This window comes from Protopterus annectens, chromosome 8.part0 (genome assembly GCF_019279795.1).
Source record: "Protopterus annectens isolate FY-2018-M chromosome 8.part0, PAN1.0, whole genome shotgun sequence".
Classification (NCBI taxonomy): Eukaryota; Metazoa; Chordata; order Ceratodontiformes; family Protopteridae; genus Protopterus; species Protopterus annectens.
This window is the reverse complement of record NC_056741.1, coordinates 317,558,150-317,578,505: the sequence shown is the minus strand read 5'-3', so window position 1 is coordinate 317,578,505 and position 20,356 is coordinate 317,558,150. Positions and strand designations below refer to the sequence as shown.

The following is a 20,356-nucleotide window of genomic DNA, read 5'->3' as shown; positions in this document are numbered from 1 at the left end:
AAGACTTCGGTTCTGAAATTCGGATTTGAAAATCTCAGGAGTCGGCCGGCACTTGCGAACTGCTTTTGCTTCGGGCACCGCGCGGCAAGAAAGACTGAAGAAAATGGCATTGGCTGCATCTTTTATACCCCTGGCGCACTGACGTCAGGGAAGAGGCGACAGCAACCGACGCCGGACCAGGACTTTGGAATTCAGGCTGACTGCGCCTGCCAGCAGGATAACCCAAGAGTAATAACTGCAACAGTGAAACACGAACATCATATCATTCTCTATCATTCAAACTCAGCTTCAAGGCAACTTCCACACCCTCAACCAATGGATAATAGGCCAGAAACTTAACCAAACAAAAGCAATGCTATTTGGAGCCAACCAAAAAATTAGCCAAAGCTCCCAGCTTCTTTATTGTTATGTATGACTGGAGCAATCACAACTTTCAACTACTCATTCAAATCACACACAAAAAGATCAACACATTACTGTTCTGGGCAAACAAACTATCACCTTTACTGTTCAAGCCAGCCAAAGCTGCCACAGGTAAAGGAATACTCATCTTAACTCGAGTATGGACCATCCAATAGCTGCAGCCTCAAAGAAAAATGCCACCATCTCACAAACCATCTCCAATAAAATCTACCAGCTCATTACAAACTCTCCCATTAAAGAGCATCACTGCCGGTCGCCAAAGCCAAATGGCTACCAATATATCTGACAACCTCCTACCAGGATCACTAACTCACAAAGCTCTTTCCTCGGAGACATCCTCCTTTCTCACTCAAACTCTCTACCAAAATCCACACATATAATCTCAGGGGTATCTCTCAATCTAAACCCACCCTAATGCCAAAAACTGAACTGCATCACATTAACCATGCATTTATCACCTAAACTCTGGGACTCCATTTCTCTTCTCAGCAAGAGACGTCCAAAAGTACTATGATTTTAGACAACAGTTCAAGGAACACCTCTTCACCTAAAGTGCAGCTGTACTCACAGAGGTCTTATTACATAAACTCTGCAGCTGTCTCATCCCTTTATCCCTATTTCATCCCTCCTTATCTCATCATCCTCTCACTTACCACCTCTCATTCATCCTACCTCCCTCTTCGCATCTCTCACACTTCCTTTCTTTTCTACTCTTCTTCTCTCTGTATACCTCACTTTCCACTTCTGTCTTCTCCCTATGGTATCCTTTCCTGCAACTATTCACATTCACCTCCTCTAATGTGTTCATACCTCTTTATATAGTATGCTGCTATCCCTTGTAGCATGAGCCATCTCATTCATTATGGCTACATCTTACCCAACAAACTCTGATAAGTATGATTCCATTTTTTCCATCCATGTTTTGACATTGCAAACTGCTTCTTGAACTAAATGTCGCACATTCCTGTATCTGTAAATATATTTTAGGTGGTCCTATTCACCTGGGCTGTGCTTGTAAATGCTCCATTGAGATCAGTGCACTAAACTGGTAAACAAATATAAATAAATAAAAAGCCCAAAAGGAAACCCAGATGAGACCAAAAGAGTATTGTTTATCTCTCCAAAACTTTCACGGAGCTTGACTCTTCCTCAGTTTATCACCTAGCTGCCATGATAGTGTATTTGACCCCCCAGCCACAGACAACAACCAGGAAGGGATTCACACACAGTTAATGCTGATGTTATAAAATAGGACACTAGTGAATAGGAAATAGTGCCACTTACTGAATGCAACAAGTTGGTTAGGTTAAAAAGATAAATAAATGTGTGTAGGAATATCCAAATTGCCCTCTAGATTTCTACCCAGAACAGACTACAACTCTAGTGACACAGTGGCTGAAGGAAAGCTGAAAAGTTATGTCTACCCTACAAAACAATAACCAAAAAGCATCAGAGTCAGTGCATAACCTCAAGCAGTGCACAGTCTGTTACCATTTAGAAGAGGACTCTAAGGCTAAAACATGTACACTGCCAAAAGACCATATTTAAAAACAAACATTACTTTGTCAAATCACACAAGTCACAGCAGCTCCTACAGTCTAAAAATCAGCAATAATTACCATTTATCATCAATCCTGTCATCTAGCATTCATGTACAAGAAACACTCTAACATTCTTTTTTATAAGAATTAAAAAAAAAACAAAAAAAAAAACAGATTTATGTAAATAAGGACTGCTTGGAAAAAAAATACTTCCCAAACAATGTTGAAATAATACTATATCATGATACAGAACCACATCTTGCTGCTTGTGTGCTGCCTATTTTGGCAATGGCCTGATGACTGACTGACTGGATTCTCCACATCTCAACTTCTAACACTGAGACACTAAGATTAAGCAGCAAATCCTGATCTATGTAAAAATCATAAGAATGCGTTCAGCAATAAGCTTGATTCAGATACAAAATTAACATCTCTAGAAAGGTAAGGACATATACATTGACAGCATCTTTTCAAGGTGGCAAAAAAAGTCTACATGATTCACTGTACTCTTTCAAATGTGACTTTACCTACCAAGCATCTATGTCCTGCCTCTTCAACTTATGCCTCTCAAAACTTTTTCCACCATCTTTCTGGCAACGGATGTATCTGTAAAGAAGACAGAAGGCAGTTTAAAACAACAGTTAATGGCACAAGAAAGCTACATTTCATCATAAAATATGTAAGAACAATTGTTTAAGGAAGTTACCATAATAGTATATGTTAAAACAGGATTAATATTACAGTCATAACATTTGGTAACTCAGCCACAGGCAGGGTTAGATGTCCATCTCAATGTGCAGAGCCCTGCATCCCTCCCAATGCCAACACATTTCCAGTAGAAGGAAGTGTCAGCCCATGCCAACATCAATTATTTCTTACCCAAGCAGGCTGAATGGGTGGCAACTGCTCTCCCCTTGACAGCAATGAAAAAGAGTCAAGAGCCTTGAAAGTGCCAATCCAGCTCACACAAGTTTAGTTGAATCAGAGGTTGAAACAATGAGCTAGACATTTAGAGATGGCTTGTTTATAAACTATGTTCTTCATGATTAGGGATAAAAAGTACAGTAAAGCAAGAACTCAACATAACAGTAAGTGTTTGAATAGGTCAGTGTTGCAGTAATGCTAATTTAAGGATCCTATCCTGTCAAGGAAACTGTACATCTGGCTAGTCTACCTTCCTTTTGCTCTACTAATGTGACCCAAGACCTATGTACAAGACTGCACACTAGTACTTACGGGAGGTACACCAGTGAATATCCTCAGAGCTTTCTTGTCCCAAGAATAGCTGTGGCTAATGCCCTATTACTGTTGCAGTAATGCTAACAAATGGACGGTTCCCTAAGGTTTTAGTTAGAATGGGAGATGGTAATCTAGCAGGTTCAGTTCTAGCTCTGGAAAAATGCATCAATCTTGCAATACTTTGTGAAAATGTGACTAGAAGACCAATTGGCTGCCTATAGTATGAAAATGGAATTAAGCCCTTTGAAAACTGCACCTGAAGAAGCTCCATCCCTTATAAAATTAGCTTTGACTTGACCTAGAAGGGTTTTATCATGGAAGGGATAACAAAAGTAGAATGCCAGGGATATCCATCTACAGACTGTATGGATATTGAAAGACCATTTACCCTCAGTGGAAATTAACAACTGATCAAATTGTCTGACTTCTTTAGTTTTGTCCACATAAAATCTTAGTTGTCTGTGGACAAAGAAAAATAATTATTTTATCCTTATTTGAGGGTTAAGTTTTTCAAAGTCTGCTAAGAAAAGAATCTTGTCTAAAGGAAGAATAGCTATCATTAGACATTTGTTAAGAAGATAACCTAGGAAAACCAAAACAGTGTGAGGGCGAGAAGACTGAACTTGTTGAAATTCAGAGTGAAGCACAGGTTCTGAAGTAGACTAATAATTCATTTTAAGTCCTGATAAATACTGAGGAAGGAAGTGTCTTGAATCAGAAAACTGTCTATATGTGGATACTTTATTACCCACAGAATGCCACAACAGGGGCTCTGCACTTTGTGAACACTCTTGAAGCTGTGAAAAGACCAAAGTGCAAAGCAGGAAAGTGAAAGTGCAATTACAAGGCAAAAAACTTCAATTCCTGTAAAGAGGATGGATTGGAATATATAGGTAAAAATCCTTGAGGTCCAACGTAACAAGAAAAGGACAGGAGGGATGGCAGTAGGTTCTGGAAATTCTAGTTGTAACAAATTGCAGTACTTTTTGAGAGACTGAGAAACATCACAATTTCCCCACTGAAACAACTGATTAATTCAGGAAATAGTTTCAGAGAAAAAGATAATCCAGCAGTACTGACCAAAGCCACATTCTCCTCAGAACCTGAATCAGAAATCTGTACAGACAACAAAATCTCCGTATTTGGAATCATTTTGAGGTTCAAACTCTTCAATCCCTTCAGAAAGTGAAGAAGCTTTTTTTTCTTTTACCAGAAACAGATATACAAGGAAAGGTCAAGAGCCTACACTAAACCTTGAGCTATGCCCAATAAATGTACTCCTGTCCAGAGTAACCAGACAGGAGAAGATATGTGGTTAAGTGTTTGTTTCTTTTTTGACAGGAAGTTCTGTAGAAATAGACCCACTGCTGCCATCAAAAACCTCCCAAGGGATGGGCACAGATTTCTTGCTAAGCAGAGTAGTCTTCTTTATCCCTTCTTCCAGGACCAACAACAGTAGCTGTCCCTTGCCTGCCAAGAGCACTTCGACAGATGCTGGGGACATGTCCAACACCTGGACCATGCTGGCTGTGGGTACTACACATCAGCAGGATTCCAGGAAAAAGATGATTGATTTAAGAAACCAGTTTTGGCTACAGCAGAGCCAGCTACCTGGAGCTGAGGGACGTTACAGCCTGCTGAGGTGGAAAAGACTGTTGGACAATTTTTTTTTTTTGAAGGCCCCAGCAAAACCAACATCATGAGTGGACATCGTTGTAGGAGGCTTTGTACCCACATATATACTGATTCCTTTTCAGGGATGGCTGCATCCCACAAGCCCTACCCCACCTAAACCCTGACTGCAAAATCTCCTCCTCTTACACAAAACAAAACCACTCGGCAGCATTAGAATAATAATTTAGGAAAATAAATTTCCTGACTGGGGTGCTTACCTGTCAACTCTGCTTGCTGAAATGGTCCAACACTTTTCAATACCACAAGAAATACAATGGAGGAGATTGCCATTTGTGCACGTATCAAGAAAGAACTTAAGATGGAGCGAGAAAGGCACACCTTTTCCTTATGAATAATACAACATGCCTCCTTACACAATGCTGTAAAGCTACAAAATGTGAAGCACTGTGGTGGCAGCTACTAGGAAAGTTTTTTCATGACACAACCTTCAAAGCTGGAAACTAACCAAATGGTGGACAAGCAATAGTTACCAATCAAGAAGTTCAAATCTCACCAAGAGAAGTGGGATTGGTGGGAATGGTAGGAATCATACAAGAATGTTCCATGACACAAGACATTTAACATGTTCACCACTGCTTATCCTAAAACACTAAGAGGAGGGGACACGTCAACATTAAACTGCATGGCAGACAGATTAATCTTTGAAATGGGAGTCTGCAGCTTGTTAGACATGGTGAATATCACACAAAAACAATAATACATAGACTTTAAAACAGCATTTTATCCAGAAGTCACTATTACCATGTAGAATTGCTGATGTGGTTCGTGTAACCTTCTGGCTTCGTCTTGAGCTAATCGAAGGAAGGACACTCAGCAAACTCGGAGCTACAATATATAACATTAAGTATCCTGTTTTTTGTTTATTTTGTTCTTTATTTCTTTGTTGTTTATAGCACTTTGTGTACTGTGTATTTTTTCTAGCTAGTTTCACTGTGTGTGTGAGGTATTAACTGGAACTTGTCCACTCTTATTAAGCATCTGTTGGGTTGTTTGTTTATGATAACTTGTTGCAGTTAAACTCTTTTTTCTAGTGGCTCCTTTAGCTGTTTAAAACTTTCATTTAAAGGCTCACTGCTGCTTTTCAGCTGTGAGTAACATTTCTGAAGTTTGTTCTAAGTAGTGGGGATATTTGTAGCATTTCCATATTCAGGCTTGTATTTGGGCCTAGTGTTTGTGGAGGCTGTGTGTCTGAGCACATAATTCAGGGACATCTTGTTTTAGCCAAAGCCATCAGGCATTTCAGTGAGAGAGAATTGTTTGAGGTCATTGGCTGACTGAGGTCTCCTGGACTACAGCTTAGACTAAGCACCTCATTGGTTCTTTTGAGATTTCTTTCTTAAAAGCTGTCTCAGGTTTCATCTTTCTGTTACCTAAGAAGCTCAGTTGTGAGTGCTCAGCCATTTTACAGTGAGCAAATCGAAGGAAGGACACTCAGCAAACTCGGAGCTACAATATATAACATTAAGTATCCTGTCTTTTGTTTATTTTGTTCTTTATTTCTTTGTTGTTTATAGCACTTTGTGTACTGTGTATTTTTTCTAGCTAGTTTCACTGTGTGTGAGGTATTAACTGGAAATTGTCCACTCTTATTAAGCATCTGTTGGGTTGTTTGTTTATGATAACTTGTTGCAGTTAAACTCTTTTTTTCTAGTGGCTCCTTTAGCTGTTTAAAATTTTCATTTAAAGGCTCACTGCTGCTTTTCAGCTGTGAGTAACATTTCTGCAGTATGTTTCTCACCCTCCCTCCCTGTTGGTACAGTGTTTATATAGCTGGTGGCTTTGCAGTTGCCCGCCCCTAGTGTAAATTTGATCTGGGACCCTCCTCCCAGTCTAGTGTCATTACCTCATTCTACCCAGTACAGGGAGAGCATTTGAGAAGGCCAATCAGCTTAGTTTCTGCTACTCCTTTCTCTCTTTCCTTTCTCTCTTTCCAAAAAAAAAAAAAAAAAATTATCTGCTTTTACTGTATTTGTGTTTTTCCTACTTTATTTTGCTTTTGCGTCATCTTAAAAGTACTCAATTGTATTTATTACTGCTTGGTGTAACTCATTCTAAGCCTTTTAGTTTAAGCACCTGGGCTTCAGACCAGTTTTACATTAGGAAGGTTTGTGGTCTGCACTGTAGTGGCAGAACAGGTAGCTTACATCCTTCTAAGTTGGGAACTGCTGATTGAGGGCTCAGTGTCTGTTATTCTAAAAGTGTATTAATTCTGGTTTAAGTACTTGGGCTTGAGGCCAGTTATTTTACATTAAGAGGGTTCATGTTCTGCACTCTTGTGGGAGGAGAGGCTGAACTCTGTCCCTCTGAGCTGGGAATTTCTGGTTAAAGCTTATAGTGCCTGCATATTTGAACTGCTTCTTACTGAAATTGGTACACCTCGTTTGCTGTAGCATAGACTAGATCCAGGCCTGCTGAATCTAGCTTTGTTTGTATAACTTGAGCACTAATCCAGGCATTCTTTAACGTATTCAGTTGTATTTATTACTGCTGGTAGTAACTTGATTAAAGTGTAGCTATCATTTCTAAGTCTTTTGGATTAAGCACTTGGGCTTCAGACCAGTTGTTTTACATTAGGAAGGTTTGTGGCCTGCACTGTGGTGGCAGGACAGGTAGCTTACATCCTTCTAAGTTGGGAACTGCTGATTGAGAGCTCAGTGTCTGTTATTCTAAAAGTGTATTAGTTCTGGTTTAAGCACTTGGGCTTCAGGCCAGTTATTTTACGTTAAGAAGGATTGCGGTCTGCACTCTTGTGGGAGGAGAGGCTGGACTCTGCCCTTCTGAGCAGGGAATTTCTGGTTAAAGGCTTATAGTGCCTGCATATTCTAACTGTTTCTTACTGAAATTGGTACACCTTGCTTGCTGTAGCATAGACTAGATCCAGGCCTGCTGAATCTAGCTTTATTTGTATGCTTGTTGTTTGTTTATTTCCCTGAAACGCTAATTCCACCTAAAATGCGGCCTTTTAGCACTTCTGTGGATCCCTAGTGATATCTGCATTGCTTACTGTACTTATTTCTTTGTTTCACTTGAAAGAAAGTTACTGTTTGTCGTTTTTGCATTTAAGTTACCTGTAACACATTGCATTTAAGTTACCTGGCACTTGCTCACTAAAGCAATTATATAAGTCAGCTCTAAAAAATTAAAAGCATTACACCCTCACAAACTCCCCTTGAGTACCTTGTTCCCCACTGGCCCTTCTTTTCAATTATAAAGGAATTCCCAATACTATTCTAGCATGTCCAAAGGTCAGTTGTCAATCTCTTCTCCGGTCCAGCTGGTGAATCTGGGAATCTTGAGGCAATGTTACAACTGCCTCATGTACACAGACAACCCTCTCCTCCTCCCAACAAATTCCAACACATGTGAGAGATGCAACCATATAGCCAAACTGGAGGCTAAGCTCTCTCAACTCAGTACTGGCGTAACCAGTCAGGAGGAGAAGGAAACCACACTCACTACAATTCCAGTCTCACATAGACCTACCACGGCAACAAACCAAACACATTAACACACAAAAACATACTCGGAGGCTCTAAATAAAAATCTGCCTAAGCAGCAGAGACCTCCAAAGCAGACACCCAAGCAACCGCTACCCCAAAACAAAACACGTGCAACACATAGCTCACAAAGCCAGTGTGCCGAACAGTCACAGCCCTTAAGGCTAAACAACACACCTGATACACTTGTAATAGGTGACTCCATTGTCAGGCACACAGACATCCCGCTCACCAGGCTGAACAAGGAGAAGGTCACGGTGAGCTGCCTGCCGGGCGCTAGGATCCGCCACATAACACAAGCACTCAGGTCACTCCAAGGCAAGTACAAATATGACTCAGTCATTGTCCATGCTGGTGTGAATGACCTGAGACGTACCTCCCTGGACTACATGAAAAGAGACATAGAGGAGCTCTCTGAGCATGTAGCCCAGGCCGGTATGACCCTGACCTTGAGTAGCATCTTACCCTCACCAAGAATGATGCCACAATATGAAGACAAGATGATCAATTTCAACAATTGGCTTAAGTGTTGGTGTCATTCAAAGGGGATCCAATGCCTGTCAGCCTGGGATGACATGCTCGACAAGCCACGATGCTTCGCTAGGGACGGCTTGCACTTGTCACCCTGGGCTTTGGATATTGGCAAAGGCTCTTGCTACCCCCATAGTGCCTTTTTTAGGCAAGGCTCAAAAGACGAACCCACCTCCATAGGTATCACAAGGGATAAGAAACTAAGAGTAATGCTACTCAACGCCAGAAGTCTAAACCTCAAGATGCACGCACTCAAAACTCTCCTTAGCATGGAGAACATCGATATCTGTGCAGTAACAGAAACCTGGTTCAAGGCTCCCGAGAGCACCCCAGCACTACCAGGTTATACCTCATACCATGCTTTTCGGCCCCAAAACTTGGACCGAACCACAAAAGGAGGGGGAGTATCAATATTCGTCAAAGATACCCACACCTCCAGGTTGGTGGCACAGCATGAAGCATCAGAGACTATCCATGTGCAACTAACTGTGGGTAAAACTGCCTTCCAGTTTATAGCCTGCTACAGACCACCCTCCCAAACACAGGAACCCCACTTGGCCTTCCTGAGAATACTGGAAAATATGAAGGTCTCTCCAAACACCATTATATTGGGTGACTTCAACTACCCAAACATAGACTGGGAGCATTACTCTAGCTCCAACACCCTAGCCCAAAGGTTCCTACAATTTATAAACTCAAATGCTATGGAACAACTTGTTACCACTCCCACAAGAGGGGAAAACATACTGGACCTGATCATCACCAACATGGGGACACTATGCTCCAGACCAGAAGTGTATCCCTCACTGGTAAGATCAGACCATAAACTAATCTCACTGGATATTCACATCCCGACCCCACCCCCTGCCCAGAAAACCACAGTGAAAAACTTCTCTAAAGCAAATTTCACACACCTCAAAACCGAGGCGAAATCCTTCAAAGCCCCCGGGTCTGTGGAAAATATGGCCCAGACCGCAGAATCCTTTATAAACGCATTCTATGAACACCTTCAGGAATACATGGATCATGCAATCCCAAATAAAACCAAGACCCAATCCTCCAAAGGCAGACGAACTGTCTGGTGGACCCCAGCCATAAACAAACTATACAATAGAAGGAGGAAGCTACTACATGATAGAGCAAAATCCCAAAAAGGGAAGGCATCTCTGATCAGTATTAGCAAAAAACTATGGGCACTCATAAAATAGTCTAAGGCCAGCTTTGAGAGAAAAATTGCACAGGACACTAAGGATAATCACAAGGCTTTCTTTAGTTATGTTAGGAACCTGGGTGGGAATTCCCAAATATGCTCAGAATTAGTCCAAAATGACAAAAAATACACCGAGCCCACAGACATTGCCAACATCCTAGCTGACAGGTTCAGTGCAAACTTCTCCCCACCAAAAGGGCAAATATCTATCCCAACAGAGTGCTGCCCCCCCTGACATCTCAGATGCTCAGGTAAGAGCCGCCCTCTCCAAAGCAAAACACACAGCATCAATGGGACCAGATGGTGTCCCAGGCTGCGTCCTACATGAACTCCAAGAAGAACTAAACCCAAACATAAAACTACTGTTCAATCTTAGCCTTACTACAGGATATGTACCCAAAGAGTGGCGTACAGCAACAGTGGTCCCTCTCCACAAAGGTGGTGCCTCAACGGATCATGGAAACTATCGCCCCATAAGCCTGACTAGCTTGCTCTGCAAAGCTATGGAAAGGATCATGGACATCATAAATAAAGATAATGGGGACCTACAGACACTGGTTCCTACCCAGTTTGGATTTGTAAAGGGCAGATCCTGCCTCTTAAACCTGGTCGATTTCTTTGAAACAGTCACCAAGGCCATTGATGAGGGGAAGGTGGTCCACACAGCCTACCTGGACCTCGCAAAAGCCTTCGATACAATACCCCACTCGGGCATTATAGATAAGCTCACCAGCTTAAATATAAACCCCTATGTCACTAGATGGGTTGCAAACTGGCTCAAGGACAGAACCCACATGGTTAGAATTGCTGGAGCCATATCATACTCCAAACCAGTTACAAGTGGCGTCCCACAAGGCTCAGTCCTGGGACCTCTCTTGTTCGGTATATATTTCTCGGCGGTACAGGCCAACACGGAAGGACTGTGGCTGACCAAGTTCGCAGATGACTGCAAACTGGGCGCCATAATCAACTCTCCAGCCGACAGAAGCATCCTCCAAAAGGGCCTCATAGAAACAGACAACTGGTGCCAGAGCCATGGCCCTCAAGCTAAACGCCAAAAAGTGTATAGTCATCCCCTTTGGCAAAAACAAAGTGCCCACAAATTACCACATAGGTGGTAATCCATTAAGTACAGAAGAAGTCATTAGGGACCTGGGGACCCAAGTTGATAGCAATCTCTCATTTGACAACCACGTGGCCAAAGTGGTTAGAAAAACATTTTATATAGCCCACCTAATCATGAAGGGATTCACATCTAGATCAGGGGAGGTCATCGTGCCTCTTTACTCATCCCTCATCAGGCCCATAATTGAGTACAATGCCCCTTTGGGATGTACCTTACCAGACACCTGCAGCAACTGGAAAGACCCCAAAAGTACCTCACCAAGAGGATCAAAGGGCTCAAACAGCTGCCATATGCTGCCCGGTTAAAGAAACTCCAGCTCTACTCAGTGGCATACCGCCTGCTCAGAGGCGATCTGTGCCTGACGTATAAAGCCATGTCCAACCCGGAATTAATGGACATGCTGCACCTCAGAAAATCCAAATCCCATCGAGCTACGAGCTCGAGAGACTTGAACCTCAGCACTGAAATAAATAGGACATGCTGGAGGGACAGATTCATAACCCAGAGGCTCCCTTCACTCTGGAATAAAATCCCAGTCCAGGTTAGGCAGAGTCCCACATTGACTCTCTTCAAGAGGAATCTTGATGAGTGGATGGGAGATCGTAGGTTTACCCCGGCTATCACTTCTGTGTCACTGTTAGACAGAGGCACAGTATACTAACCTCAAAAAAAGGCATAGCAAAATTAATTTAAAATGGGTGGCGAAAGCCAAACACACTCTGGCTAGGCTTATAAATGCCCTAGGGCAGAACACAGACACTGGAAAGTGCCATGATCTTAAGTAGGTGAAGTGGTTTTATAGTTGTTCGTTTACTTGGATGCAATGGATGTTGCTTCTTTTTTATGGTATGACTTCTCTGGACTGACCAACTTCCAGGAAAACCCTGACCAGCATGGTCCTAAAACTGCAGCTCTGGCAGAAAACTGGTGACCTGTCACAGAGCATCTGGCAACTCATACACCTCCCCTGAAATGCAAAACAATTTGAGTAATGTGCTTAATTTACGTAAATTCCACGTGAAAATTATTTTCTTGAACTGGGGCTAACTACCTTGAGCTCTTCAGCTTAAGTACTACAAATGGAGGATCTCATTTGAAAGAGGCTCAAGAAGCAGGTTCTTCTCCATGGCCATCAGGGCCGGGAGCACTGTCTTTAGTTCCAAATGGCTGACACTGAATCATCTTAGAAGAGGGAAAAGTACAGTCTTTACACAAAGTGAGAACCCAAGTGGGCTCATCAAACCACAAGTGAAGCAACTACCTTAAGAATATATGACAGTTTCAGCTACTTAAAGATAATGGGGAATATCTATTATTTAAGGAGATGGCAACACAATTTTTTAACAGAAGTATGTTCATAAGCATGTGGCAGTTCTGAAAACACTGACAAGTCAGCCTGCTGCCAACACTCACATCACTGGGACTGCAAACAGTATCATGAAATATTTCAGGTGCTACTGACTACAAATGGCAGGGGAGAGAAAGACAAAAAAAAAAAAAAGAAAACCTGACAGTTGTGTGTGTGGGTTTACTATCAAAAGGATGAAAATCACGTCCACGAACAGTGATTTCCGCAACAAATAACATCGACTCATGAATATGAAGTAGGGTGAATGATCGACACAGCAACGTCGACAAATTCTGTCGACCTTAAGGTGGAAATCTCCCATTGACATACATGCTGTAACTCCTTGCCCGTGTATGACCTTCTAAACTGACGTAGAAATGAACGTCGACAGTCGCTCATACCATGGTCAAGGAGGTGACTGTCGAGCATGTTACTGTCATGTTTTTGATGGTAAACCATGTGCGTGCATGTGTACCTAACAGCCATTCAGAGTATTTCACCTTCCTATAGACAAGTAGGGGCAGTTCCTGACAGGGTATCAGCAACTGTATCTGTAGTCCTACTGACAAACTTTCAATGCTCGTATGAAGAATGATGCAGATACCTGGAGGGGTATAACTGAAAAGATTTAAACTCAAGTGGGAATGGTTATTCAACTTCAGTGTTAGCCATAGGCTGTCTACAATGAACATCACATTCACACACAAGTCTACTCGTATGTATACCTGGCATCAAAACACCTCCGAGCAGTGTTCTAACAGATTCTGTAACAGGATCATCACACCTGAGGCCACACATTCTGGACATTGTCAAGACAGGTGTTCAGTTGTCAACTGAATGCCACTTGGTGGTGTTGGCCCAGGCAGTGGCTAGACACAGCTGGGAGACCCAGCCATGTAGTGATGGTGTCCTAAGAACATATATCAGATGCCACTGTGGATTAGTTCAATACCAATTTCAGGAAGAGCTTCTCCCATAAACCACAAATAAACCATACTAGGTTGCGGACAATGGAATCTGAATGGATCTTATTCAAGACCTCAGAAGTTGAACTGGCAGCAGAGAGTCGTGGTCAAGACATGTCACTGTGGTAACCCTAGGACCTGCTAGTGGACATCAGCAGTGATGAAAGCCATGATAAACAGATACCAAAGACCAGCAGGGCAGCAGCTATGGCATTCACTGAAGCAAAGGCAATGCGGAATGACTTTCAGATGGCCTCAGAGAGGTTCTGGCAAACCAAATGAAGAAGCAGCAGGAGTTGGTGAGATACTATCCAAGGTGTTCAAAGAATGCTGACCAAATGAAGGGTAGAGAACACAAACTCCTGAATCTGATGGGTATGTGTTTCTCTATGGAGGCAGTGCCATAGGCACACACACACATTAATAGTAAAGAAAATAAACCATATTAACATTGTTTTCCATTTATACACATTATACATTTCATGTTTTCTTTCTTTGTAACAGTCTTTCAGTCCAACATTGCATAAATCTCTTGATCCTTGCCTTCTCTTAAAACCCAATCCCCTTCTTGAACATTCTAAGTGTATTGCTCCCACACATTCCATTTCTATGTAGATCCCTCTTCCAGTTCTTTAATCTCTTTTACAATATGCAATATTTCAAATACTGTTGGTTCAGATTTTGATTTCTGTTTTCTAGTAATGGCTTTTTTCACAGCCAACAGAATTAAACTTAATAAGGCCTTAATATGTTTAGGCAAATTCAGATCCTGTGTCCCAGCTCAAAAGAATCATTTCCCTAATTACAGCCATTTGCTCCCCCAATATTTCTGACAAAGTACTCCAGGGCATTTTTAAAACACCCATCTCATTATACTTCTAAAAAGTGTGTTCCTAGTTACCTTTTTCCCCATTACACCTCCAACATTTGCTATCTACTTAAGAAAAATGCTTTGAAGTCTGCTTGGGTATAAAAGTTTCTAAGCAAACACTTCCAAGCAAAAATCCTAAACAGTCTGGACATTGTTACTTACTTGGGAGCCCTACATATGCCCTCCCATTGTTCACTTGTAAACTGCATTTCCAGTCCCTCTTCCCAATCATTTCTAACCTCCTTTGATTGATTCTTTTAGTTATCATGTAATATTTTCTATGTTGTACTAAGTGTCCTCTAACAGCAACTTCTGTTTTATATTTGAATAAAACCACACTAGGTATTTCACTTGGGACTCTCCCATCCCCCTCTCTTTGACTATACTCTATTATCTGAAAGCAATTTCTAACCTGCAGTCCACACTTCTTGGCCTCAACCCACTCTTACCTTTCCCACTCTAGCTACCTGTTCATAATGCACTGGTTCCTTTGCCAGGTATCTCCAGTAAATTTGAGTTCCCCCCTTGTCTATTTTCTGTACCTTTACTTGCAGTCACCCCTATTTGCAAAATCCTTCTCCACTCCCACGTTGGCTTAGTTCTTGGAATATGTTCTGCAACTTTATGAATATAATATTCTGTCTGGTGGTGATTATTCTCCTTTAGGATCAGCATCCAATCATATGTTCACTATTTCTTGATCCTGCTCCCTGCTTCATTATCGTCCCTTTCCACTTTGAATTATAACAGTCTGCTTGTGTTACCTATATAAGCCTCAACTGTGTAGCTCTAAAATATACATTCAAATCAGATAATCCTAAGCCACCTTGTTTTACTGGAGCAATGTATCCTACTTAACTCTTGCCCTCTTTCTTCTCAAACAAATTCCTTCAACTCTTACCAATTAATGTCCACAAGTTGTCCTCAGGTTGATAAAAATATGCTTTACCTGGGCTTTCCAAGACGGCTGCACACTGATCAACAGTTTAACATTTCCATGAGAACAAACACATTGAAAGACAAGGGTCAGGAGCTTTGTCACTTTTAATAAATTCAATTACTGGCTAGCAAAGTACTCCACCTGGATGCCAGCAAAGAAGAAACTAGGAGGCAAAGAAAATCAGCTAGAAAACATAGAGAGAAAACTGATTGGGAAGAATCCTACAGCTGTTTAGTAAAAAGCAGTTCAAGCTCCAGCTTTGGTGCAAGACATAGCTTTCAGTAATGTAGAGGAAAAAAATGGAGTCAAATGTGTTCACAGCTGATTAAAATAAATGAAATACTGAATGAATATATCAACTCAAATAACAAAAGGCTGGAAAAATGGAAGAAGCTTTGAACAGATATTTAGATGACATGATAAAGCTGCAAAAATCATAGGTTGAAATGAAGAAAAGGCTAGCTGAGTATGAGACTGCTAAGTAAGGGATGTTTCAAAAAAATAGTAGAATTAGAAGCCAGAGTACCTAGGGAAAACCTGAGATTTATTTTTTGTACCAGAGAAACTAGAAGGAACAGACTGTATTAATTGTATAAAGACATAAACTAGCAACTGAACTGGTATTCGACAGCAGGGTCTGTTAACTGAAAGGGCACATTGTCTATATGCTTCAAACCTGGCCATGAGAAAGAAGCCAAGACCTGTATTTGTAAAGATGCAATAGGAGGATCAAAGTCATTTCTTGAGGCAGAACAGGCTAAGGGGGAAATACAAACATCTATCTGACAAGGTACGAATCATTAAACAGAAGTGGACTCAGCTTTTCATTCTTCTGATGGTAAGGGTTAGAGAAAGACTTTGCCAGTGAAACCTTTTCCAAAGGTTTAATTGAAAAATACTTGAGACACAGGGAAAAAAAAACGCAAGAGTTGACAAGAAAAACTGGGAGTACCTTGGACTTGAACTGGAGTCTGAGGCTGGCAGATGGAGATGAACAGGAAGACGACCAGCAACAATGAAATTAGTGAATACATGTGAGACTGTAAAGCATCAGTCACATTTGTGAAATATGGCTTTACAAGAAAAGGTGAGAAAGACTGGATTTTTGTTGACTTTGTTAAACTTGTTAGGGGACTGACAGGTATATGCCCTATTTTATGTCATTAATATTTGGAAGGACAGTGAACAGAGAGAGAGTGAGAAAGAGGAACACGCAGCAGTGAGTAAAACAATTTTGTTCTTAACAGTATTGGTATAAACCATTTTACGATATAAATTCCACTACTATAGTAAAATATTTTTAGCGATTTTTGTATGTGGTAAATATACAGACGTAAACATTTTTTTCTTCTCTCGTTTAAGAAATATATGCATTACAATGTAAAAAGAGAAGAAAGATTGGGCAAAAGCATGTTTAAGTCTATACTTTCTAATCTTGGGCTGTTGAGGTGGGGGATGGAATGTATAAGGAGATTACAATATATGTAGAATTGAAATGTTTTTTTTTTTTTGCCTTTTGCATGTGTAAATACATGGATTAATGTCCTTGGCTAAATTCAATGACTAGGTTTTTTTTTGAATGCAAATGGGTTTTAAAAATGACAGACCACAATGTAATACAGAATTTTCTTTAAGCAAATACACGCTTAGTGCCAGTTGATAAATCTGGAGCTGGAGGCAGCTCTGCATTTTGATTTTATATTTCAATGGAAACAGGATGACTAAAGGTGAAGGCAATACATCAAGAGATCTACACATTATTTTCTACAAGAAATGTTATGTTAAAAGGTAAAAGGGCAAGCAGATCATTAAAAAATAAAATTTGAAATTACTGGAAGTGTAAAAGAGATCATAGTATTTCTGGTAACTAAATACTTTAAGGTATTTACTAGAACAGTATATAATTTGGTTTTATTTAAAGATAGTGCACATTTTCTTAAGGCTAAATGTTATTAATGTTTTCTGAAAACACATAAGTTGTTTTTCACATCTGGGAAGGTAAAAAAAAAAGACAAGAACAGACATCACTTAGTGTAAATAGGAGCACAGACTGTAACGCAAGTTTTAGCATGGGTAACTTTTGTTTTCTGTTAGGTTATGCCTATGTGTGTAGCTGTTGATTCATTTCTATCAGGAGGGTTAAACTTCACTTTTTGAAGATTCACATGGTTTTGTGCTTGTTTTAAGTTAATAAGTTATGGGGTATTCTGGGGGCGTGCTAGGTTTTTTGTTTGACAGTTTTCATAAACACAAAAAGTCTTGTAAAATGTGACATGGGTTCAAATGGAGAGGACAAGAAACAACTGCGTAAGATCAACCCTGCTAAACATCAATGGGTACATGTAAAACAAAAGCTGGAAATGGATACTTAAAAAAACCTGTAAAATATGATGTGGGAATCACTTCTTATTATAATTGTTTGTAAAATGTCAGAAGTAACCAGACTCACAACGTACTGTCTGCTGTTTTCTGTTATAGTTTAATATGTCCAAGCAGTTACAATGTCTGAGATTATTTCAATTTTATTACAACATAGCTAGAATACAGTCTTTGCTCCTCATTAACGGTGTTGTCTCTAAGATCAATGCACACTTGATCAACATGTCTCTCTACAAGAGTAATTAATGTCCAGTTTATATATTCTATGCATAGCAGCAGATGCTATTTCCTAGTGTCCTTGTGGTTTGCATGACTGATACCTGTCGCACATCATCTTTACGTTAGTTGAAGTGTCTGTATTTTCTTTCATTTTTGCATCTGAAACTCACCAAAAAGTCCCTGTTAAAAATATCAAATCTCTTCTTTGTATGTTTTAGTTAGTCATAACAGGATACCATTTGCCGTTATGTTTAGCCCACACAAAAGTTAAACTAGACATGTTCTTTTTTCCATGAACCATTTTTAAACATATTTACAGTTAAGCTAAACTAAGCCTGTTTCATCAGAAATTATTTAGCAGATGTCTGTCTGAGATAGCTGCTTGCTTTAGCACATTATATCAATAATTTATGCATTACTTCTGCTTTTTAGAAAGAAACATTTATTTTAAACCTTGTATCAAGTTCATAGGTTGGTACTAGGCTATCAGCCCTAGGGCCTATACAAGCCTAGCCATAACAATTCCCTGGCTATTTCTTCCCACACTATTTACTTCTCTGGACCCCTGTCTAGCAGGGCAACTAACGTGATCCCCGGGGTGAATTTACTTTCTCCCATCCAATCGTCAAGGTTCCTTTTGAAGAGGGCCAAAGAGGCACTCTGCTTGACATGTATGGGCAATCTATTCCAGAGTCTGGGGAGTCTCTGGGTCAAGAACCTATCCCTCCAGCATGTTTTGTTTATTGTGATGACAAGGTTTAGATCCCTGGAGCGTGTGGCTCTGAGGGATTGGGATTTCTTTAAGTGTAGCATGTCTAACAGCTCTGGGTTTGACATGGCCTTGTATGTTAAGCAGAGATCGCCTCTGAGTAGACGATATGCGACAGAGTATGGCTGGAGTTTTTTAAGGCGGTCAGCATAGGGCATCTGCTTTAGGCCTGTGATTCTTTTAGTGAGATATTTCTGCGGCCTTTCCAGTTGTTGCAGATGTTTTGAGAGGTACATACCAAATGGGGCATTGTATTCTATAATGGGTCTAATGAGGGATGAGTACAGCGGGACAATGACCTCCTTTTTTCTGGATGAAAAGCCCTTAATGATGAGGTGTGCCACATAGAAAGATTTCCTGACTGTTGTGGCGATGTGGTTATCGAAGGTGAGACCACTGTCCACCTGTGTCCCTAAGTCTCTTATCACACTTTCAGTGTTTAGTGTACTGCCACCTATATGGTAATTCACGGGTACATGTTTTTTCCCAAAGGGGATAACTATACATTTCTTGGCATTGAGCTTGAGCCCATGGTTCTGGCACCAAGCATCTGTTTCTGTAAGGCCCTTTTGTAGAGTATCCACATCATTTGGGGATTCAGTAATGGCTCCCAGTTTGCAGTCATCTGTGAACTTTGTTAGCCAGAGTCCCTTAGTGTTGGCCTGTACTTCAGAGAAGTAGATGCCAAACAAGAGCGGTCCCAGGACTGAACCCTGAAGTACTCCACTTGTCACTTGTCTGGAGCTGGATTTGGAGTCGGCTACTTTTACAGTGTGGGTTATATCAGTAAGCCAGTTAGCAACCCATTGGGTGACGTAGGGATTAATGCCCAGCTTAGTAAGTTTATCTATGATTCCAGGGTAGGGGATGGTGTCAAAGGCCTTGGCAAGGTCTAGATAGGCTGTATGGACCACCTTACCCTTGTCCATGGCTCTGGAGACTGATTCAAAGAAGTCAATCAGGTTCAGGAGACAAGATCGGCCCTTCACAAACCCAAACTGGGTGAGGTCCAGTGTTTGAAGGTTGCCAATGCCTTTGTTTATAAGTTCCATGATAATACGCTCCATGGACTTGCAGATAAGGCTCGTCAGACTGATGGGATGGTAGTTTCCGGGATCCAAGGCGGATCCCCCCTTGTGGAGTGGGATAACTGTAGCTCTGTGCCACTCAGTGGGCACGAAACCTGAGGTGAGGCTATGATTAAACATGACACTTACGTGAGGTGCCACTTCATATTGTAGTTCATGTAGTACACAGCCCGGGATGTCATCTGGTCCCATGGATGCTGTATTCTAAGCTTTGGAAAGTGCATTTTTTTACCTGTGTGGCCGTTATTACCAGAATTTGGCAATCTTCCGGTATTGAGATGGGCCATTTACGGGGTGAGAGGGGGGTGAAGTTGGCACTGATTCGATCTGCCAGGGTATTGGCAATATCCTTGGCATCAGTATATTTAATGCCATTCTGTTGCTATCTTCTCTCCCAACAGATGAGGAAACACAGTATTGTGCGACCACTAGAACGTTTATTGGAAACAAAAGTACATAAAACTGCTTAATACAAAGCTACCATGTGAGTTAAGCGCTTTCACCTATAAATCTTA

The 20,356-nt window shown here is 41.0% G+C and overlaps 1 protein-coding gene across 1 annotated transcript in view; it reads right to left on the bottom strand.

The window, feature by feature from the left end:
• Positions 1 to 20,356, bottom strand: part of SMG5 (SMG5 nonsense mediated mRNA decay factor) — a 2,571,376-nt gene that overhangs the window by 252,099 nt on the left and 2,298,921 nt on the right. Inside the window, exon 20 of the mRNA XM_044079814.1 lies at positions 2,496 to 2,570. Coding sequence (XP_043935749.1) covers positions 2,496 to 2,570 — 75 coding nt within the window. The remainder of the gene's footprint in view (positions 1 to 2,495; positions 2,571 to 20,356) is intronic.